At 34.4% G+C, this 24764-nt stretch overlaps 3 protein-coding genes across 7 annotated transcripts; 2 read left to right on the forward strand and 1 right to left on the reverse strand.

Moving 5' to 3' along the window:
* Nucleotides 1-802: 802 nt before the first annotated feature.
* On the reverse strand, nt 803-13153 carry LOC143592029 (AP-1 complex subunit gamma-2-like). Of its 2 annotated transcripts, none has more exons than XM_077072047.1 (18): nt 12896-13153; nt 10758-11060; nt 10356-10497; nt 8899-9072; nt 8111-8290; nt 7852-8006; nt 7460-7550; nt 7182-7345; nt 7046-7100; nt 6582-6704; nt 6197-6292; nt 5983-6110; nt 4843-4947; nt 3904-4163; nt 2664-2918; nt 2397-2569; nt 2160-2264; nt 803-1112 (listed from the first exon to the last, which is right to left on the reverse strand). In XM_077072047.1, the coding sequence occupies exons 1-18, from the start codon at nt 12925-12927 to the stop codon at nt 1017-1019; spliced, it is 2637 nt and encodes an 878-aa protein (XP_076928162.1). In that variant the 5' UTR covers nt 12928-13153; the 3' UTR covers nt 803-1016. The 2 variants fall into 2 exon arrangements, with proteins under 2 accessions (XP_076928162.1, XP_076928161.1); XM_077072046.1 differs by having other exon boundaries at nt 2397-2572; nt 12896-13152.
* Nucleotides 13154-14271: 1118 nt separating this feature from the next.
* On the forward strand, nt 14272-17456 carry LOC143592033 (uncharacterized). Of its 4 annotated transcripts, none has more exons than XM_077072051.1 (5): nt 14272-14540; nt 15691-15861; nt 15942-16145; nt 16591-16688; nt 16855-17456. In XM_077072051.1, the coding sequence occupies exons 1-5, from the start codon at nt 14282-14284 to the stop codon at nt 17323-17325; spliced, it is 1203 nt and encodes a 400-aa protein (XP_076928166.1). In that variant the 5' UTR covers nt 14272-14281; the 3' UTR covers nt 17326-17456. The 4 variants fall into 4 exon arrangements, with proteins under 4 accessions (XP_076928166.1, XP_076928167.1, XP_076928168.1 ...); XM_077072052.1 differs by having other exon boundaries at nt 15942-16142; nt 16855-17454; XM_077072053.1 differs by having other exon boundaries at nt 16851-17142.
* A 1984-nt stretch (nt 17457-19440) lies between these two features.
* LOC143592034 (uncharacterized) lies at nt 19441-24215 on the forward strand. Its single transcript, XM_077072055.1, has 4 exons — nt 19441-19733; nt 21730-21810; nt 23037-23160; nt 23946-24215. Exons 1-4 carry the CDS (start codon nt 19441-19443, stop codon nt 23991-23993), a joined length of 546 nt encoding a protein of 181 aa, XP_076928170.1. The 3' UTR covers nt 23994-24215.
* The last annotated feature ends 549 nt before the right edge of the window (nt 24216-24764 follow it).

A 24764-nucleotide genomic window follows, 5' to 3' on the forward strand; every position in this document is an offset into this window, starting at 1 on the left:
TCGGTGGAGATGCGCATTTGCTTAAAGGATCACTTGGACTCAATCGATCGTATTCAACACGTAACCACTCTCGAAGATGAAACACCACTTGATGTTCGAGTGCACGACGAACAAGAAGGCATTTCTACAAGTAATTCCGAGGAAGAAGTCGCCGCTCAATAATTACGACGAACAAGAAGGCTTTTCTAGAAATAATATGTCACAACTTTATATTTATAAGTTTAATGTTTTGTTAGTTTGTTTTTGAAGATTTTAAAACATGTAACCTTTTTTTTTTGAACTTAAAGTAAATAAAATGAATTTTATGTTAATTGTTTTGTTTATTTTTTATGTTATACAAATACGAATCGTAGTTTAGAATCCAAATCGCAAACGAAAAACGAAAAAAAAAAAAAATTTTACACTGTAACCGGTTGGAACCGGTTACGGTACAGGAACCTGGTTAGGAACCGGTAAGAACCGGTTAGATAGGTTAGGGGTCCGAGGGTGGGAGAACCGGTTCGGTTCCCTAACCGGTTCGAGCCTGGAACCGGTTTAAAAGGGGGTTTTGAATATAGGAACCGGTTCCGGTTCCTAGTCCCAAACCGTTTTGAACATCTCTACCAGCGGGTCCATTTCGGGTCCAGTTCTGGGTACAGGTTTGAGGAGAAACCAAATACCAAGTCGTACTTACGGGTCGGATACGGTGAGAAACGGTTCCAGGAGATAAAATAATACGTCGATAAAATTTACATCAGAAACATTATAAAACTATAACTTAGTCGATAAAATAAAGTTTATCCAATAACAATAACCATAACAATAATAATAATAATCACTTTCTGTCTATGCCTATGGTGGCAAAATCTGATTCTCACAAACTTGCATACAAGAATATATTTGTTCATAATATACCATTAAAAAAAACACTTTCCAAACAGCTATAGTCTAACTCCAGATATATAAAAGAAAATATAAAAATTAAACAACAATTTAACCAAAAATTGCACAAAATGCTACCCGCTCACGCGCAGTCTTCACAAGTCACGCGGGAAATTACTGATTTGGCCTTCCTCCAACATATCTTTGTTATTCAACTTGTAGCTTATACGGATGCGCATGACAAGTGATTTCTGGTGAAAACATAATATAAAAATCATGTAAAATGGAAAAATATGATTCTACAGTCTACACACCCTCGTGATTCATTAAGAATGATTCCGGATTAAATCTGTTTATAGTTTTAGAAAAATGTGACGTTTGTGAGCTACTCGCCGACTAGCTAAAACATCGAACTGAGATAAGCTTGAAATCTTGAATGAGCTTCAATCCGAGCCAAATTAGAGCTCAATAAATAAATGAGTTTGAGCTCGGGCTTTATATATTGAGTTTGACTAGGCTCGTGAGCTTAGTTGATTAAACGAGTCTTTTATTTATATAAATATAATTTTCTAATATAATAAATATATAATTACATAATTAATGTTATTATATATTAAGATGATAAAAATTACTAAATAGTATCATGTTATATATAAATAAAAATTTTAGATATATAAAAATAATTATGTGTATATAAGCGATCCGAGTCAAGCCAAGCTCAGGCTAGCTTGGACTCGGCTCATTTATGCCCCAAGAAAAATGAACAATGTTGTCATATGGCCATTTATGGCACGTTTATTTAACATTGGTTGATTTGAGCTATATTTTATAACCAACAGGTCAATTAAAAAAAGTTACATGGAGAAAGGGTCCGGAAGTCACTAAATAGCTTTATTTTAAGAGATTATATTATTATATTGGGGTGGGATCCGGTACAAATAAAATTAATATACTAAACATACAAATAACTAGAGTAATTACAATTTTGAACTAGAGTAATTATGTTATAAAAAACAATATAGTGTAATAATAATTACTCTAGTGTTAACATAATTACTCTAGTTATTTGTACACTTCTCACGATAAAAGTCATTTGCATTTGATCCAAACCCTTATTATATTTATATCACAAATTTAGTAATCATATTTTAGACATTAATTATTTAAAATAACAAAAAGAAAAGACAAAAGTTTGGCTGACGTTTTTTAACATGTAATAAAGTACATTTATCATATAATATGTATTGAATATATTCGGATGATAAAATGCATTTTTAATAAGAAAATGAAGTAAATACCTTGCCATGTTGATTGTTGGTAACGCGTAACTTTTGCGTTATTGACCCGCTACCACTTCCAGGAAGAGTATTACTGCTAGCAGGCTCTAAATGCAACTGAAGGAACTGTAAAATGAGAATGCATGAGCTTTTAAAACAATTTCTTTTTTACTTTGTGAAAAACTAATAATATCTGGAAACTCAGCTAAAATTTAAATATAAGATTTAGTTAAATTAATATGTAGCTTTTCTCCTTACCTTCGGCACGGCGGCTTGGAAGATGAAATCTGTATAAATGCCAGAGGACTTATTTGTAAATTTTGCCTCAATTTCAGTTATTTGTGGGCTTCCAGGTTGTTTAGAGAAATTGAAAACCAGGCTCAACGAGCCGCTCTCAAATGCAGTTATTGGTGGATAAGCAGGACCATTGTCTTCTGTTAACAAAATCAATGGTTAAAAATATCAAAATGATTAATAATAATTCGAGTTAAATATTAACTAATAAAAAAATATCACAATACTTACTAGGAACTGTAGGGTTAGGACCGAATCCATCTAGCAGATCGATAACAGATGATGCAGGCACACTTTGTGCTTGGGTCACCGTAGATAATGAAAGACTATCTAAAGCATTGAGTGAGGTCTTACTATTACTGTTATTATTATCTGGACCTAGCGATAATATATCAGTTGTAGATGACCCGTTTTGAGCCGGAGATGGCCCGGTTGACAATAAATCCAGCAGAACATCGGTCCCACTTTTCTGTGGCTGAGTTGTACCTGAAATTATACAAGTAAACATAAAGAAGCAAAAGTTAAGTCATTATAATTTATAATTCTAACAAATAAAAATAAATATCCGAGTTTGGTTAAATATGGTCAAAGAACGTATTCTTACCGTGGTTAATACATAAGTGACAAAACCTCCTAATCCTTTCTATTCAAAAACTTAGATTATTGTCGACATAACAGAATGTTTGTATTATTTTTTACAACTTAATTATTACTAAATATCTTTTGACAATAACTGTTTTTGTGCACCCAACTCGACCCAAGCCATACCAATCTACAGTAACATAAATTACCCCATTTTTACACATATTGTGCTATTCAAAAGATCGGATTATTGAATATAATGTTTGTAATCATCTTTTGAGACTTTAATTACATAAAAACATCAAAAGTTTTGGACAAAAACGGTTCAGTCTGAACCTACTTGACTGGACATGTTTCGATGAGTAGCATAAATTATCCCATTTTGACACGAACCCTATCTATGCAAAAAAATTAGATTACTACTATAAAGGTTCTGGAATCGTATTCTACACTTGCTATTTCTCGAAAAAATGTACCTTTTGGATAAAAACTGATTCATGTCAACTCAAGCCGACCCATCCCATTCGACAAGAAACATAACTGACCTCATTTTGATTACTAAGTATCAAATATTTGGCACTTCATTTTTAAAACATTAGATTACTACTGTAACAATTTATTGTTTTGGAATCATATTTGACACTCGTTAATTTTTGAAATCATATATCGTTTGGACTAAACCTGTTACATGTCAACACAACCTAGCAACCTAACCCATACCGTTTCAACCAGGAACATAATTCCATTTTGACCTGAACCCGATTAGACAGGTCACCAACCCATTACCAATTCACTTTGCAACCCAACACTTTATAAAAAAACGGCAACCGATATACAATATTTTCAGAAAAAAATCGAAAGTAGTTTCACAGGTACTGAATATAACCACCTGGCTGAGATGCAGATGACAAGATATCTCCACCAAGTAGATCCTGCAGAAAATTAGGAGCCGAAGAGTTTTGTGGTGCGGGTTCGTCAGCGCCTAAATCAAGCAAGTCTAGTAAAGGGGCATCAATGGTTTTGGGAACACCATTGGGAATCTGAAGTGGATTTCCCTGTGAGGTGGAAGTGTCAGCTGGTAGCGAACCAGCCCTCCTTACACTGTAAGTGGCTTCATCAAGAACCGGCATCCTCTCAACCAATGCAGACCTTAAAATTCATTAAAAAATGTATATACATGAGCCTTAAAATTCATTAAAAAATATATATACATTAGTTACAACTGTCTTTTTAACATTCTACGTTAACTAGCACTACATCAAGAAAAGAAACCAACTTGTTGAAATTAGTGACACGCCAACATTATGTCAGAAAAAAATTTAAAAACGGTCAACATTACTGTAAGGATTGCCATAAATGTATTCTAAAACTTCTGGTATTTTATCTAACTTTTTGGAAGTTTATTTGGCATTTTTTTTTCTGGTAAAGAAATGGCTGTACTTATCTAAGTAACTGGGCCAAAAAGATACTATATTATGCCCCAAAAGAACATCAAAGTTTCAAAAATTTTGACATAATGTATCCTTCTAAGTTAGCCCACTTTCTATCCAAATCAAACAAATGTCAACTTAGTCAAAGTTACAAACATGTCAACAGAAAAACTAAAACGTGGTCAACAACTCAAAGTTACTGAAATCCATTTTTTGAACGTTTTGACTTTTGAGAATTAATAATTTATTATCAAGAAATTTGAAATTTCTAATGGTTTTCTCTGGGCAAACAAAAAGTTAGGATATCTTTCAATGCAATTGGCCTACTAAAAATGGCCAAAAGTGTATCAAGCAGATGCTAAAACGGCAATAATGACTAAAAGAAGATGAATCCATACCTTAGATTTTGATGTTTTTCAATTATGGAATCAAACTCGATTGATCTCTGCTGCAGTTCAAGCAGAAGGCTTCCTTTAGATTGATTGACAATCTCTTTTATTCTCCTAAAAATAACAAACTGTGACATCAGCAATCAACATGCAAATATTACAGCAATGGAACAAGTGGTTCAGCATGCAAAATAGAAATGGCAGCTGGCAAGATGGTCGCGTGGTCAAAACGGGTGAAACAGGTCTTTTCTTTATAGGTCAAAACGAGCCAAGTCGGTTTGGGTTTGACCCACAAAGAGCTTTATGCCCATTTCTTATAAATAATTAACGCATTAATTATGTCACAGAAACAATATCATTATAATTCAGAACTTTGAACAAAAGGATTTAGGAGATTGTATGCATTAAAAATAGACTTTTAAGTACTTATAACCCATATGAAATAACACAATCCAAATTAACCCATTCATAAGTAAATTTTTCTCAAACACTACTAATAGAAGCTAGGGGTTATAATAAACCTAGGCCTGTAAAAGAACCGAACGAACACGAACAAGGGCATGTTCGTGTTCGTTCGTTTAACTTTACACGAACACTTAATCGAACACATATTTTGTGTTCGAGTTCGTTTATTTAAAAAATGAACATGTTCATGTCCGTTTATGTTTGTTTGTTTAAATTATAAACGAACATAAATGAACATAACTGAACAAACATAATATGAACAAATGTTAATGAACACAAACAAACATAAACGAACACAAATAAACACTTAAATGAACACAAATGAACAGATATAAAACCATTAAGTGGATGACTTTTCAAGATAACATTTAATTATTTTCTATTAGTATGTAAACGAACATAAATAAATAGACATAAATAAACGAACATATACGAACGTTCACGAACATAAATGAACGAACGAAACATGTGTTCATGTTCATTCGTTTAATTAAACGAACACAACTTTTTTTGTTCATGTTCGTTCGTTTATTAAACAAACGAACATAAATGAACTTCCCGTCGAACGGTTCACGAACAGTTCATTAAACGTTCGGTTCATTTACAGGCCTACATAAACCTACAATTCCGGGCCCAAACCGTAAGTAACAGAAACCTATGTTTTAGAATTCAAACTTAACTTACTGTGAACAAGAAGGAAAGCGTGAAGACAGTTTTAGTAAAGCAGTTAAACACATTGCCCTGGTGGTAAGATCGGATGTATGGCGTTTAATAGCAGCCTCTATAACATCCACTGCATCATTCTCTGTTACCTGTGCAAAAATATGATGATAACAATAACAGATTAGAGTTTAACTCAAATTATTAAATAGATTAACCCATGAAGATGCAAACTCACAGTTATAGGTTCCTCCAAATCAAGCATTCCTACATTGTTTACCAACAAGTCACCATATTCTCCAATGCACCATACGGCAACCCTAACAACTGCTTCCTGTTCGAAAGCACACAAATAATATACATTAATACCCTTGTCACATTTTAATCAAATCACATATTATTTAGTTACTCAACATAAAAAATAATAACTGGTTTGTGAAAAAAAAAACATTTTTAAAACAATCTCATTGAGACCTTTAAATTGAGTTCAACTTTGAATATGGCATCTAAGTAAGGTTAATAAACACAACTAGTATTACTTCATATATAAAATAAAACCATCTAGCTCACGCTATTTTTTATAGATAGAATAAACAAGGTCATTAAGAGGGAGTTCATGGTACCTGGTCACCTGATGTTTGGATGGCTCTGTAGAGTGATCTAACTGTATATCCATGAAGATTAGTTGCATTGGTTATCACAACAATTAGACCATGCCATACTTCATCCTTTACATAATTTCCAGCCTGTTAAGCATTAACACAAACGTTTAGTATTTCATTAAGCGAATGAACAAATAATTCCCATCAAAAATATTTGAGTTGATTATAGAACGAATATAATATGTTGCAATAATGATCTTAAATCTTTCAATAAAACAAGTTAAGGTTCTTCTATGCACCAAAAATAAACCTTAGCGACTTTCAGAAAGACAAGAAAAATATCATAAGAAGCTAAGCCCTTAACCAGAAAAGAACATCAGTTACCTTGGTTAAACTTATCACAAGCATTTTACAAATCATATGTTCAAAATCAAGTAGGAACAAAGAAAATTATCATTTGGGAAACCTGCTACAAAAATGCATACCTCACAAAGAACCTTAAGCATCTGATCAATGTACCAAATTTTCTCTGGGGAAAGCCTACAAAAACACAATAATATTTAGCAACTATAAAACCAACAAGAGAATTGCAGGTTACCAAAAATGAAACACTTCACTTACTTTTCCACAATGGAGCAAATTTTGGCAGTAAGATCTCCCTTGAAATCCTGATCACTTACTTCCAGATAATCAACTAATTCCTTTGTCAAAGGTTTTACATTGGTCTCGTTGACCAGAAGATACACAAGTTCAAGAGCTCTTTTACGAATTGAAGCATCTGAATCCTGAATTGAAAAACAAACACTTCTAAGAATTGACGGAAGTAACTAAAAGATTTATTTTTAAGTGTCCAAGAGCTCTTTATATATGTACTTTTTATTTATAGATAATCAGATTACCTTAACACATTCTAATATTGTTGCGCGATGTCTTTGCACGGCTTGACCATCTACTGATATTGCTTTCATCAGCATGTTTAATGCAACATATCTGCCATGTAACACTCAGAAGTTCACAATACCGAACCAACAATCAGCAGTAACGAATTCCCAACAAGCCTATAACTTATGTAAATCATTTATTAAAACAAGATTTGATTTTGATATTTCAGCTTTAAAATGTCCATAGTTCTTCATATTTACATGCGACTCAAAACAAAAAAAAAAGTAAACTATGTGCATTAAACACATGTAATCAAAAATGACATGGTACTATATTTCATCCAAAAGTACTAAATGGAAAGGTTAAAAAACTTCATTTGAAATTCAATACAACAGGGGAGACATTTCACCTGATATTGTTGTCACGATTTGACAAAAACCGCCCCAGAATATTGATTGCAAGAACACGCAAACCACCACTATCTTCAATACTCATAATAGTTTCTACACATTCATAAAGGATGGCATTTCCTGCATTCTTGTTAGACTCGGTTTTTGTTGCCACCTGGACAGTGAGTTCAAGCAACAGAATTCTAGTAAGAAATTGCGCTCTCTATTTTAGATATCATGACAACTTACTAAGATGTCACATAAAAGATGGAAGCTAACCTGTGCAAGAATATCATTCATGAGATCACTAGCATCAGCATCTCCATGACCCAGAATACGTAAAATACGCAATAATCTTATTTGCAAAAAAGGGTCGGCGATTCCAGAAATGTCATATTCAGGAGCATATGGACTGTTCACTGCATCCTTCAAAACTTTAACCAATCCCTCTGTGCATTTCTACATATAAGAAGAATTTATGGAACTTTAAATGACATTAAAACCGCAGAGCAATTCATTCTCATCCAAAATTTACATGTATTTAACATTCAAAAAAGAGTACAAACTAAAAGACAGAAAAGGTAATTTTATGAGCGTGACTACAAGTTTTTTTAATCATCAACTATAAGAGCAATCCGATAGAAGAAATTTTTACTTAAAAAGTGACCCTCAAATCTTGGTTGGTCTTCTTATATCTCTAGAATTCTTGGAATACTTACTATCATATTACCTATGTTTCTAGATGAACTATCAGTTAATGAACTTGCTAGTATTTTTTTTGCTGATTGACTTTCTTGTTCCAAGATAGCCTTCTCACATACTATCATACTAATGTAATATTTTAACAATCTATATATCATGGTTTTTCTGCCATGTTTTTACAAAATGCTAGCATGATGTCAATATTGTGTCATTGCAGGTAGACTCATTTAGTAAACCACAGGTTCCAAACATTTCTTTCTTTTCATTAACAATGTTCCTACTTCCTAGCCTAATATCAGACTTGCAGCTAAAGAACTTTTCATCATATATTTAGTCAAACTATTAAACGGAAAAGGTCAATATACCTTCCTGAAATATTCAAGGGCCTCTTCACTAACTGTACACAATTCCGCACAAAGCTGGATGACAGTTAAAAGAACCCCATGATGTTTTTCTTTGAGTAAAGAAGCAACAGGATTTACAAAATTCTCCGCAAGATCAGGAACTTTCTTTATAATCCTTATAGAGCATAACGCTGCCTGTACATTGTAAGAACATAGGTAAGTACCTTTTTAAATTTATGTTTTTTAGAAAACTGACCTCAGATCATATATTTTGAAATGAACATGAAGAGATCCAATTGGCAACACTCGAGTCCAAGCATTCTAGATTTCTAGGTACACAAATTGCAAACGAAAAACAAGAAGGTATGCAGACTGTAAATGAAAACAAGAAGTTATGCAGACTGTAAATGAAAACAAGAAGGTATGCAGACTGTAAATGAAAACAAGAAAACAAAGTGTGGCCATACATATGATTTATCCAAACAGGTAGATGTGGCAACAGAGTCAGGTTGGGTAACGGATCAAACCTGTTCGTGTTGAAACAGGTCAACTTTTAATGCGTGGAAACAGGGCGGTCAGGTTTCATTGACCCACACACACTTTTTGTCCAGTTTCTTTTTATGATCAGTGTGTTACTAGTGATCACAAAACAACACCAGCACAATAATAATCCAGATCTGTAAATAAAAATGTTTTAACACAATAACCATCTTATGTGTTTTAGCTAATATCTTTGTTTGACCTGTTCGGAGTAAGAGCAATACAAACTGATCCATTCACAGGTAAATGAGTCAGTATGGCCACATCTACAAACAAGACAGGTATATATAAATCCAAGTCAATGACAATCACAGGCATTTCAAGATGAAGAGTATGCTCATTATCAAATATAATCATATCTGAGGCGCACAAATACAAAAAAAGGACATAAGATTCATAGCTGAACAATAGTAGCATATTTTGCAGCAGATAGTATGTGACAAACTAGCAAAGCACAATGTGGCACGTATAAACAAACTAGAACTTATATGAATGATGTTCACCCGGGGTAAAATAATATCATTCAACATATTACTTATGATCAAGTTTCCCATCTTTTTATTTCCTACAAAAGGTGAGCTCCACAGCAATGTTAGTAACTTGTGATGTGAAGTATGCCTTAATTGATATGTTCTAACATACGGCCATGCACATCTTTAAAAAGGCAGCCACACATAACAGTGCTATTGAGACACTCACTAGCTTACAACAATATATTGAAATGAATTAAGAAGGGATACTCCTGCTCAGCAAGATAATCTTTTGTTATTACCCTTCAATCTAAGAAGTTGTTAAAAAGGCAAGTGCATACTGCTGAAAACATACAAACATAGCAGTATTACGGCAAGCACGAATACACAATACTCCTGAACAACTTTTATGTAGAATCATATTTAGAGCCATTTGTGCAGTCAAGAGTGATATTTTCATTTACTTACTTTCTTCCGAACATTTGGATCTCGAAATTGCAGTAGCCTCTCGACTTCAGGTGCAAGATCACGAGCCATTTCAGCAGAAGATATATTGCCCAATGCACAAAGAGCCAGTCCCACAATATACTGGTTGGTATGGTTAAGATCTCTGCAAAATGACAACAGAGGCTTTATTTTATCACTAGAAACACTTTCTAGAAAATAAAGTAACAAGCCTAGAAAACAAGAATTTATGTTGCCAGAATATAATAGCATGTCAAACAGGTTCGGGGTTAACAGTATATTTATAGTAGAGACTGAAGGGAGACAGGTCGGATTGGTAACTACCATCAGGACCATAACCCATTTTTGCCCATTCATATTTAAATCTAACTGTCATTTCTAATAAATGGAAAGGTAGGTACATACTGCTTTAATGAATTGGTAACTAGCATCAGAACTTCTTGTCTTTCATCAAGAAGCAACATAAGTCCAAGATATCCTATTCTCTTCTCTGGAAAACCAGGAGCTGCAATTAACTTGAGGCATTCCATTTGTCCAAAATGTGTGGGATATCCTAACATGTGAATAAACATGAGCTTTGCCAAATTACGGTGTCTATAATCATTGTCATTATCACTAACTGCTGCACGAATAGATGCACACTCTTTTCTAACAACAGCACGCTCCTCTGCTGCAGTTTTACAGGCGCGTATTGCCCGTATCATGTCCCTGCAAAAATAATAAATTTAAAATAATCATCATTATCACGCAAGCTAAAAATTGTCATGTAAATGAAACCATTACTTGCAATATCATTCAACATATGTGAGCCAAGTGAGAAATCACTACAAAAATGGGTTTAGTAACAGGGTGAAATGGGAATGGGCATATATTTATACACACGACCCTTTAGTTAGTGCGTGTGGAGAATTCCCACTTTTATGGGAATCAACCCCATTCGCTCATATCCGTACCCTCAAACCAATCAAACCCCAACACTATCAGAGTCATGCCCTCAAGGCCTCAAACAAAATACCCCTTTTGTTGGGGTAAGTCTCATCATGTTACCTTATTCTAGACAGGAGAAACAAACATACTAACAGGTGAAACAAAAACTAAGAAGCAAAAGCAAATACAAACAGGGCACAAGTATAAAAAATTGTGGAGCCTTTCAGGTACAAACACTAACATGCAATAAAGACATGGTGATGAAACTCAAACAAAATTGTCGGTTATAACTCTTGAATTCATTAACAAGATTAACATAATTATGTTTCTTATTCCCTTTCACATCTTTCTAAATTGGCTGTCTCGTAGTTGCGCCATTTTATAACAATGAGTCGGTTATAATGATAAACGTAAGGATCTTCACAAATGAGCAAGAGTTCACACACAACTAGAAGTCTAGCATATAGAGTATAGACCCATGAACACACTGCCATGAGAATTCCATTAGTTTTACTTCTCACAGACCTTTTGATTAACTTTTCAGATTAATTCAGTCAAAATTCAGTGTTTGGACGACCTAGAAAGTAGTTGTAAAACCACAACGACCATGCCTTTCATGACACGAATAGATACCATTCTTTGGCATCCAAATATCATCGCATACGGTCACCGAATGCATGGCCTGAGGTTCATATCTCAGCAAGATCCTACTTACTTTGCAAAGAAGAATTAGCTATGGCCATAAGGGTGTTGCTACTATCTCAGTATCTTATAATTCATAATCTACTATGGGAGTGATGTGAATCTAGGTTTATGATCCATCATGCTACTCGATCACTAAACATTGCACAGTAGCATTCCATTTCAACAAAAATTGAGATCACAATCATCATCCTAATCAGATTAAATTGGATCAAACATGAACAGCATACCTTAGCGTGTCTCAAACAAAAAAGAATTCACTAGGTTATTAAAGTTCTGGCATATTCATAATTTACAACTTAGCAGCTTAAACATTCTTATAGTTCATTCTTCATAGTTCAATATAGCGTTGAACACAATCAACTCATGTATCAGACCAGTTCATTCGCACGGAATTTCAATTGAATAAGCAGATTGAACCTAAACCTATACTCCGATCAGTGTACATCATACGCTAGCATTCAATTTCAATAAAACTCGAGATCACAGTCATCCTAATTAGATCAAATTGAACTGCTGAGCTCATGTATCATACCTAATTCAATTCAATAAGCAGATTAAACCTAACTATATACGCCGCACACTATCATTCAATATCAGCAACAATCAATATCACAATCACCATCCTAGCTAGATCAAACTGAATCAAACAACAGCTCACCTCAGGCGCGTCTCAGAGAAAAACGGATTCATGATTCGAAAACCTAGTTAGTTCAAAATTAACAATCGAGATCACAGTCATCCTAATTAGATCAAATTGAACTGCTGAACTCGTGTATCATACCTAATTCAATTTAATAAGCAGATTAAACCTAACTAACTATATACATCTCATACTAGCATTCAATTTCAACAAAATTTTAACATCATAATCATCCTAATTAGGTCAAACGGAATCAAAATGAACAGCTCACCTGAGACGCGTCTCGGACGAAAACGGATTCATGATTTGAATGAAAACCTAATTAGAGCTCAGCTCGATCAGATCCAGAATACAGCAGAACGAGTGGAAGTTAATATTAATATTATTATTATTATAGAAGCTATAAATCCGATCGAGATCTGTGGAGATCAAGTAGATTAAGATCTGGTAACCGAATGATATTTGATATCGTTGTGGTGATTTGAATATGAAGATGAATTTGATTGATATTATAGAATGGTGAATCTAGAAGAATAATTGTAGATGTAGCATAATTTGATAGAGAAGAAGAAACAAGTGAGAAAATGTTTTGTGTGTTTGTTGAACATTTTTATAAAATGAGGCACTCAGCCTTTCAATATTATTACTTTTAATTTTTTTAAGTATATATAAATTTAAAACTTATAAAATTATTATTAGAATATGAGATTCTAAGCTACTAAACTAAATGTGATTGGCGAAATCAAAGGCACTAAAATGTCTGTAGTTTACGGATCAAATTTGCAGACATTTATAGAAGGAGAGATGGACCAAACCTCTACAGTTTGTAAAAAGAATATTGTTTGTTTTTAACGTCTATAGATTGCTAAAATAAACTGGTGATAGTGTATGAACTGCGGTAGATGGTGATAGTGGTAGTGGTGGGTGGCGGATGGTGGGTGGTGATAGTGGTAGAAGGCGGTGGTAACGGGTAACTCCAAGTCAAACAAAACACAACTTTAGTTTTGAACAATAAAGTTGGTCCTGCTAGTTAATTATGTTTGACACCGTATTCTAAAATCGCTAGTCGAGCAGTGGATTAAGGATTAACGATTAATCGAAATTAATCAGATTGAAAGTTATATGTAAATTTTCAAACACACACACACACACATATATATATATATATATTCCAAATTCAGTATGTAAAATTTTCAATTTTAATCGAGTTTGGACAAATAAGGATTAATCGAAAATTAAAACTATAAGTTAAAGACTAATGATTAATCGACGTTTAATCGGATTTTTAAAGCAGCAGACAAGTGGTTTAATTTAGCTTTAAGAAAGCCCATAAATCATGAAAGTTAGGTTCTCTCATCTTTGAACCATTTTATTATTATTATTATATTCAACAGCCTCACTTTATCCTTTAGGGGTGATTGGGATTCCTTATTTTACATCTTTATAATTTTTTATTAAATTAATAAGTTACAGAAGTGTAACTTATGGAACTTTTCCCCTCATATCAAATAAATTTTCATTAAGTTAATAAGTTATAGAAATGTAACTTATGAACTTTTTCATTCATATCTAATCCCAAGCAACCTTATTCTTTTAGATAAAAACACCCCCTACTTGACTCTCACTCACCAAAGTCATCACTCACTCATCAGATTCCATGGCTTCTTCATATTCAAATAATCTCATAACCATCACAGCATTCATGATTCTAGTAAGCCTAACGTCAGTGATCAAATGTGATAATAATAATATTATATTAGAGGAAGGTTACACCGTGACGACGTTAATTGACGGCGACAAGCTTACCGTTAACCCGTACGCCGTCGTTTCGCTCTACGGCTCATCGTCTGATGATCTCGTTATACTTGACTCCGTTAAGAGTACGTTTTACACGGTGACCGTTTCTGGTTCTCAAGGTATATATTATTATTATTATTATTAAGTAATAGGAGTAATGTTTAAGCTTCAATTTTACGATTTATTGTATGTTCATATTCTGTTGGATTATAAATGTGCTTTGAGAATTATTATTATTATTATCATTATTATTATTATTATTAAGAAGTAATAGGAGTATTGTTTTTGCTTCAATTTTACGATTTATTGTATGAAATTGAGGCTATATGCACACAACATGTTCGATTCAAATGACAACATTGCTAGGTCGAGGATTAAACACGTGGTGTAAACGAGCCGAGACGAGCTCACTCTTTAGAAAAGAGCTTGGAACGAGCCGAGCTTGAGAGTCGAGTTCGAGCCTAGTCAAGCTAGGGCTCGGCTCGTTTACAACCCAAATATTAACAGCCCATTTACATGGATATACTGGGGTGTGACCTCGTTTACTAAACAACCTTATTTTTAGGCTCGAGTTCGTTTAAGTTCGGCTTAATTCGAGTAGCTTGTGAGCAACTTGGCTCGTTTACGCCCGTAGACATACGTATAACGTAAACGAGCTGAGCCATGCAACTAGGCTCGAGTTCGGCTCGTTTTGACTTTCTTGAGCTCGGCTCGCATACTTATTGATTCATTTATATACCTTTTAAATTATTTTTATATATTTTGAGAAAATTTGAGTCTAAGCTCCACTCGATCTTGTGCAGTACCTTAAATGCGTCAAAGCTCGGCTATGCAATGTGAAACTAATACGTAGAAATCCAAAATAGGTAAACTTAAAAAATCATGAGGCTTGTGAAGGCTCAGCGAGCCTAAACTAGCTTCCCATACAAGGCTCGAGCTTGGGTTTCATACTAGAAGAGCTTTATTTGAGGCTCGAGCTCGAAAAAACTTGGCACATTTCGAGCTTTGTATTGATCTGATCACGAGTAGCTCGCAAGCGGCTCAGCTCGCTTGTACCATTATGAGTTATGACAGAACTAATATGATAAATGCCAGAATAAAAGGTTATCCAAGCAAATCAACTTTAAAAAGAAATCAAAGAAGAAAACTTCAAGTGTGTGACTGTGTGGTGGATTTTAATGAGTTATTGATCCAATTTTGTTTTCTTTCTTTGTACTTCTTTCATGTGTGTTGCATATAGATTTATAATATGGTTATTATTATTTGCAGTAAGTGAGATCAATAAGCTTTCTGGTAATGACAAGGGCAATGCTGGATACAAGGATGGTGATCTGGGGTCTGCCGAGTTTAATAAACCCAAAAGTTTCACGGTTGACAAGAAAAACAATATTTACATTGCTGACAAGAGCAACCATGTCATTAGGAAAATAAGCAAATCAGGTATATAATATTGATATCTATTCATGCCTAATCTTTTAACTTTGTATGTATCAATGCTTTTTTAATTAATGAAACAATAGGTGTGACCACAATTGCTGGAGGCAACATAAGAAAAACAGGCAAAGCAGATGGACCTGCACAAAACGCTTCATTTTCTGATGATTTTGAGCTCGCTTTTGATTTGCAAAGATGTGCGTTGTTGATATCTGATCATGGTAATAGATTGATCCGTCAGATTGATCTAAAGGCTGAGGATTGTGCCGACACTTCTTCTGGGCCCGGTGGTAAGTGTTAACTGTCAGTAATATCCTTGAACTTAGGGGATGCAAACTACCCGAGCTGGCTTGTGAGCTACTCGAGATCGGCTTGTTAAAAGATTGAATCGAGCCGAGCTTAAATGAGTTTGAGCCTTAAAATAAGCTTGTTTAATAAACGAGCCCAAGCTTTTCTTATCGAGCTGGCTCGCGAGCGTAAACGAGCTTATTGTTAATATGTTTTTTATTTAATGTTTTAAATATGTTATTATATATAATAATAAACAAGCCAAGCTAGAGCTTGAAAAAACGACTCATGATCCGAGCTCAAGCTGTAGAAAAATAGCTCTAAACGAGCCAAGCTCGAGCCTAGTCGGCTAGTTGTTCTTCACTTAAGAGCCAAACTTTTATAAGTTACCAAGATTCTTTCTTTCATTTAAGACTATAACATACATTTTGAATATTACATTTGCAGTACTGGGATCAACCATAGCTTGGGGTATTGGTGTGGTAGTTATGTGTTTAATCGGCTTTATTGTCGGGTTCGCTGTTCGTCCATACGTTCTCCCCTATGTAAGTTTCTCCAAAAATCTCACCACTGACCTTTATCAACCAACCCAACCCGTTTCAAACGACACAAAACGATACATCATCGAACCCACCGACCCGCCCATTTTGCAATCTGTATATGAACTATAAATCTACATGATTTATTTATCTAACCAAACTCTGTAGACAGGAAGGTCAACATCCGGTCAACGTGACATGGAAGCATTTCCTAACCAATCTGGGGAAACAAGCAGTGACGTTTTACTTCGTCGCCAGAAACGCAACTGCTAGTCGTAACAACCTCTACCATATTGTTAAAAGCTTTCTTGTATTATCTTTCTCTCAACTCCCTCTACTTTTTGGCGTTAACATAGTTAGTCCCTCGACTATTCCTAAAAAGCTCGTGTCTTTATTAGATTTAGATTGTGCCGATGTAGTTATGAACGAGACAACCCAAACCCGTGATTTAGTTGATGAATTGAAGGATTTGATGACTTTAGATGGTACTCAAAGCCCTAAATTGTGTTTAAATTTAAATCAAGAAAATGATGGTTATATAGTTGAAGAAATTAAGGAAGCTGGTGTTGAAAATGGTGGGAAGATAGATAAGCATATATATGCTAATCTTGTGGGGTTTGTTGAAGGTAGTAAAAGAAATTAATCACTTGGATCATGGGATAACTAATTTGTTAATGATTTGATGGTGTTTGAACCTTTTTTTTATTTAAGTTTGTTCTATGGGATTATGTTAATGTGATGAAGAACCTAATGTAAGACTTTGTAAATAGTGTTTTGCTTATGTTTGTTTGTTCCTTAATGCATACATGCGTCGTTTTATTGTTAAGTGTAAATGAGATGTGCGTTGTGTGATTAAGCTTCGCGGATTTGGGTTTAACAGTCTAAGCTGGAGATTAATCTCTAATTATTATGGGTAGTCTTACACGTCTGTCTATAATGGTAGTCTCTTAGATCATGCGTAGTGGGACAGTTGTGGATGTGTTTTGGCCCCCAACTCTCCCCTACAGTCCTACAGTGTCTCCTTTAAAGTTGTGGGCTTTTTATCACTTCACGACTTTTTGCAACTGTTTGAAATGCTGACTGGGACGTCATGTATCGCGCAACAACCCTATGCGGAGGAGAGTTTTGACTACGCATGGTTAGCAAATGCCCGTAGAGATCGACATACCCTATTGCAAACACTCTTAAAAATAATATAGTTAGCAAATGCTCAAAGAGTATCAAATAATATACGTACTTATATTTGATTTGATATCCAAAACCTTTTATAGAATAATTTAGTTGTTATAACCGAATAAACTATATAGCAATCATCATAAAAACATATACAATGAGTGAAAGTGTCCAAAGGGGTTAACGTTGCATGGCATTTTATCCTCTATATTCGGAGCGAAATGCTGTTATTTTGTTGTTGACAATTAATTTGTTATTGGTGGTCTCTAGTTTATTATGATTACAATAACTGACCAATTAATCTAATTACAAAAAAAAATAAAAAAAAAATCGGACACTGAGCCTACGAACTCGAGCGTTTATCAATACTAAAGTGAACTTTGAAAAGAAAAAAAATTGGATTGCATATGTAATCTAACTTTGAAAACATAAAAAAATTGAATTTTAAAGCAGTCGAGGGACCATTGGGCAGAATAGAAAAGTGTTTTAAATGTCGGATTTCGTATATCAAGCTAATATTTTGAGCCTGATACTTTTAGGTGGTTTGCTAGGACATAAAACCACCGGGTTTTTCTAAAATATCGGTTTAAACCGGCAAACCGGTTTAAAGCCCACCTTGCATGTCATATTTTTAAAAGTTACTTAAACCTAACGATTAACATTAAAACGAGTATACTATTGGATTATTTTTACAAGGTAACTATTTAACCAAAGGTGCACAAATCAGGTTTTTCTAATACACAGTTTCAGGTATGGAACCGAGTTATGGTAAGACTAGATATTGAAAAATCAAGTATTGGCAATATTCGAGTCGGGTTCGGGTTCACGTATCGTCACTAAAAACCAAAGCCTATGCATTGGTTCGGCTCGGGTATTGAAAAAACCATATATTCGGGTTTTTCCTGTGTATAGATGGGGGTATTTTTATGGTATTTTGTATGGTATAGATCAGGTATTTGCAGGACTGTACAAAAAGCTCGAGGCTCGAAGCTTGAGCTCGTGGCTCGCTCGATAAAAGGTCGAATCAAATTAGCTAAAAAAAACTTGATTTGAAACATCCCGAGCTAAGTTGGCTCATTTTTGTAACCGAGCCAAAATCAGCATAGGCTCGGCTCGATCATGGGTCGGCTCGTTGGCTAGATCTTAATCTCATTTAACTTCATAATCGAGCTAGAGCCTTAATTGAGTTGCCGCGTTTAATTTCGAGCCCAAGCTCGAAACCACCCTGGCTTGACCGGGGCTCGACTCGTGAACAGCAATACCCGGTATCGGGCATTGGAAAAACCTAGACTTGGTTTTCGGGTATTACCGGGTACAAATCGGGTCCGACTACGCGTACGAGTTTTGGTACTGAAATGCATACATTATCCGTAACCTACGGGTAGTAAAAATCTGGGTATAAAAAAAACTGATTCCTGAGTTTTTTCGGGTCCGGTTCCAAATTCAGTTTTTTTTTTTCACTTCTAAATTTTAACTCGGATGAAACTCCCGGTATCTGGTTAAACAATTTATACCATTTTAACATTTGACTTTAATCTTAAAACACACGAAAAAACCCCAGTTCGCAATTAACAATTTCACAGCAATGGATGGAAGCAGCTTTGGAGACGAGTTTGCAGTGGGTTGCTTATTATCAATCAAAACCACATTCGGAGACGAATTCGAAGGCCAAATCATAACCTTTGATCGCCCATCAAACATTCTTGTTCTTCAAGAGGGTTTGAAATCAAACCCACAGTCTCGCCGTAACATTAGGCTGCTGAAAGCTAATTATATCAAAGAGTTTTCGTTTCTGGGTCAGTCTGAAGACCCGCTTGATCTCAACAAGTGTTATCTAGATCTCAATTCGCTTCAGAGTAAAGAGGATGCTGCTGTTAGGTCAGTTTTCATCTGGGGTTTTCGTGTGCACATAAGGTGTTTTTTAAAATGATTCAATGAATTTAGTTTTTTTTTTTTAGAAAGCTATGATTTTTGGTAGTGAATATGAATAAAGCATGGATGAAATTAATGAATTTAGTTTTATTTTTTTATTTTGTTTTAATTATGATTTGGGTTTTGGAATGCACACAAGGTGTTTGATAAAATGCTTCAATGAATTTATTTATTATTATTACTATTATTATTATTATTATTATTATTATTATTATTATTATTATTATTATTCATTTTATAGAAAGCTATGATTTTTGGTTGTGAATAGGTGAATAAGGCATGGATGAAATGCTTTAATGATTTGTTTTTTTTATTTAATTTTAATTATGATTTGGGGTTTTGGTGTGCACACAAGGTGTTTGATAAAATGCTTCAATGAATTTATTTATTTATCTTTTTAGAGAAAGCTTGTGTTTTTGGTTGTGAATAAAACATGGATGAAATGCTTTAATGAATTTAGTTTTTTTTTTTTTATTTTAATTTTAATTATGATTTGGGGTTTTGGTGTGCACACCAGGTGTTTGATAAAATGCTTCAATGAATTTAGTTGTTTTTTTAATAACACTATGAGTTTTGGATGTGAATAAAGCAGGTATAAAATGCTTTAATGAATTTAGTTATTTTTTTAAATTTATTTGTGTATAGAAAGCTATGATTTTTGGTTGTGAATAATTGAATAAAGAATGCTTCTTACATTAGTTGACAACAAATTTAAACCAATAAAGCATGATTTTTGTTTTTTTTAAGTTTATTTACTTATAGAAAGCTATGATTTTTGGTTGTGAATAATTGAATAAAGAATGCTTCTTACATTAGTTCACAAAAATTTAAACCAATAAAGCATGATTTTGGTGTTTTTTTTAAATGAAAATGTAATAACTACTCTAATGATGTTTGTGGCAAATTGAGATTGGTGATGCATTTGCTTTTGTTTTTGATTTAGATCTGAATAACCGAATAAAGCATGATTTTTACGTTAGTTAACACCAAGTTTAAATCAATATAGAGTGTCTCACCTTGTCTCGAACTCTCAGGCCGTAGCCTTAATTTTAAATGCCTTACAGCCTTACCCTTAGTTTGTGATACCTTATTCATGTCTGTATGCGCTTTTATTGGTTACTACTCACTACTATAGTTTTCTCACCATTTTGTGCTATAGTAGTTTACTGCTATTATTTTAGTACCTTTTGTTTTGTTTCTGTTTAATTTACTGTGACACACTGATAGAACCCAAAAATTGAAGTATTTATTTTTATTGAAATAAAAAGATAGTGGGCCCGATTCGAGAGGGGCTAGTCGCCGATTTAACCAATTCGAGATGGTAAGTCTCCAATTACAAGAAGAACTTGATAATCATAATAAACAAGACATAGAAACTAGAACAAAGATGGAATACTTAAAACATAATTTGGTAGTTAATGCCTCCTAACATTCAGCCTTTGACAATCAATGGTCAACAGTCAACCTGCCACTAATTCAGCCCTAAATTTTTGCTCCTGGTTGACTGGGTTAAACTGTTAAAGTAACGAACCTGAGACCCTGTGGACCCATATGGGTCGACCCACTGATAAGATGGAGTCGTATCACACACTCTATGTTATCTGGAGCCGTTGTCTCGGGGGCAACTTCTCTATCATCCGAGATAGAGAAAAGTTTTACCACATCTCTATAAGTGGGATTTTACCAGGGTATGTTTGTTTGTCTGTTTATTAGTCTTTGAACATAAGGTTAACCTGTTTTGACAGCCAAATTTAAAGTCTTATTGTTTATTTTCAATGGCGGTTGCTTGTGAAGTTATTTTTAAGAAATCGAGGTGGGTGGCTTTAGTTGTTTTTATCGCATATTGTTGCAACTTTGGCATGGGTGTTTTCACTGCAGAGAAAATGTAATAACTTTTCAAGTGTTTGTGTAAATGCTTAAATGATTGATTGTGTTTTTGTAGACAAGCAGAGATTGATGTTGAAAGGATCGGGGTTGGTGTTACTGCTGAGGCTCAGAGCATCTTTGATGCTTTGTCGAAAACGTATGCATCTGTTTCCTTTTCTATCTTTTTGATTCCTTAATTTCATGTGTATAATTATAGAGTTCATTTTATAAAACATAAAAAAAAACAAAAAAGTGGAAACCAGTAGCCTACATATTATCTAGGCAGGTCAACATTTGGCGCCTACGTGCTGCCAAACATGTAGCGCCGGTCATAACATAGGATGTTGTCAGTATTTAAATAGCATGCATTGAGAGCTTAATAGTAAAAACTAAATCAGGCATGACCTTCCAGATTTAAGATAACATAGTATGTCATCAAATCATAGTTGGTAATTAGTAAGACTAACATATAACTCCTTTCCAGCATGTATTAAGAGCATTAAGCCCGAAAAAACAAACCAGGCTTGCTTTTCTAGGTTTTACATTGTGATAAGAGACACAAATGGAACATGTCGTATTATCCAAATAAACAGACTAACAAGTAGTCCAAACATAGTTGGTTTGGACCTAAACCTTATTCTCATTTATAGTGCCCTGTGCGCACGTGTGTATAGTAATAATAATAGTAAGTGAATAAGAATTCTATGCTCTTATACATGGTTTAAAAAACTTGTCGATTTTTTATACTTCATATGATGAGCAATATGCTAAGTGAGAAACTGAATTGTAATTTGTAAACCAGATCAATTTGATGAGACTTGGTTTTTAAGCTGGTTTGGACAGTTCGGTTTCATTTTGTTCTAACCAAAACAGTTTCATCTAATTGGTTCAGTTAAAACAGATCCAACTGAACCAACACCCCTAGTTGTAGTTCAGTAAATAGAAATTATACCAATGCGCCGTTATCCGTGTGGACTATTAACTTATCATAAGAACATGTTAATAACCAGTTTCGGTATTTTAAAGAATTCCATAGACGCTTATGTAGCATCAAAACAAAAAGATCAGTCTTCAATATTTTCAAAGTAGTTTTCAATACCTGAATTTTAGCGTTCTTACTTCTTACTCCTTAGTCCTTACCTGTATCTTAAGGATGAAGCGCCTAAGCGCCTTTGTGGTTAATACAATGAGCCCATTTGTGATTTTCTCTTTTTATGTGACTTCTTTAAGTATCAAATCCGAGTTCAATCTAAAAGTGCTTTTCATAACTGTAAGATTATTGGCAGAAGGATTTAGTATTTGTTAAGTCTTTTTTTAGATATATGCATATTTTGGATTTTTCAATTACTTTTTTTATATATATTTTGTCCTTTTTTTATTCAGCCTACCTGTTAGATGGGACAAGACTGCGATAGTGGTGATGAATGAGGTTCGTGTTAGCAGTCCGTATCTTGCTGAATCTGTTACTGGAGGAACTCCTGCTGCCAATGAGCGTGTCAGGAAAGTGGTAAGATATAACCTTTGACCTGTTTACTTATGAAATGGGCTTGGTTTGTGGTTTATCTCACACGGATCGCATAAAAAATCAACTAAAAGGGGGAACGAGTATATAGGTTGAGATCGGCCCCAAGTGTATTTTTAATGCTTACTGTCCTTTAGATCATTTTGTTCATAGATTTTAATTATTACGGTAGTAATGCTGTTTTTGTAAGCATAATGAGAGGTTCTTTTACTTATGAAACGGGTTGTGTTTTAGCTTAAACGGCCAAATAATAAAATCAACTAAAAGGGGAACATGGCACGCGGGTCGAACGGGTTCATACTTGAAAGTCTTCTAAAGTCAATTTTCAAAGCATACAATCTTCTAAACCGTTATACTCATATTTTATATGGTTAGTGTAATAATATTGTTTTGTAAATATAGTTAACGAGTTCGTTGTTTACAAAAGAATAAAATATGTTCAAAAAGTGATTGCGGGTCATTTGAGCTCAACCCATTTGGACCCATACTGAAAGATGATCAGGTTCAACCGAGCTTGCTTTGACTTTGACTCGTTATCCGGCCCGCCTATTTTGCTTAGTCTTAAAAGTTATGTTTCATGGTCTGTGAGCATTGTTAAAAAAACCAACAAAGACACCTCGCAGAGAAAACGTAGTATCATTTTTCTTGAAATATTAAAATAATAAAAAAATACTCGAGCCGTGTATGCTTATTATCATTTCTTTAAAAGAAAATGAACAAATCTTTAGTTATTTACTAGAAATTTATTAATTTCTATTATTGTTTTTCAGCTTGAGCTTGAAAGGAGGAGGTTGCAAACTCGTGGAGGCGGTCAGTGAACTTGGAGAAAGAAAGTACTAGGTACCAAGTGCTGATCATTTTGATTCGTGTCACGGTTGGTCAAAGTCAACCTGGGTCTGAGTTAACCAAAGTTTTCAACTTTTTATAAACTGATTTCTGTCTTCTCTTTTGTTTCTTTTCTACCTGTTCTCAATATAGAATTCTGTCGTATTTTTCCGAGACTAATTTCTGTTTATTGCTAATTCGGGCCTTAAATATGCAACTTATATAGTAGAATCACCATCAGCGATGATGCTAAAGTAGAGGTAGCAATCGTGAACCATATACGAAAGTTTTTATAACAAGTTTTTTCACTTTAAATGTGAATGAAGATTGATGCATGCGACCTGTTAAAGATTGATGTAAATTATCGTTGCAACACTTTTGTTCCTTACGACTAGAGGTGGACAACAAAACCGGTTCCTACCCGTTTTTCGTAGGAACCGGTTCGGTTCCGTTTCAACCCGACGATCCGGGACCGGTTTGACATTTTTGGAGGTGGACCGGGTAGGAACCGGAACCGAACCGGAACCGGTTCTGGAACCGGTTCGACCGGAACCGGTTCGGAACCGGTTCTAGCCGTTGGAGTAGTTCTAGCCGTTGGGAAACGGTTTTATGGCCGTTTTTTGACCGTTGGGGTCAAAAATGGCCGTTTTTTGGCTCCCCAAACACCCCACTACTAGTATAAATAGGTATTTGGTGTAATGGGTTCATCACAACACTCAAAACGCAAACCCGAACGCAAAAAAATAAAAAAAAAACGCTATTAC

Source organism: Bidens hawaiensis, unplaced genomic scaffold (genome assembly GCF_021521415.1).
Source record: "Bidens hawaiensis isolate Kalapana, Puna unplaced genomic scaffold, B.hawaiensis_p1.1 tig00040320_1, whole genome shotgun sequence".
In the NCBI taxonomy this organism is placed as follows: Eukaryota; Viridiplantae; Streptophyta; class Magnoliopsida; order Asterales; family Asteraceae; genus Bidens; species Bidens hawaiensis.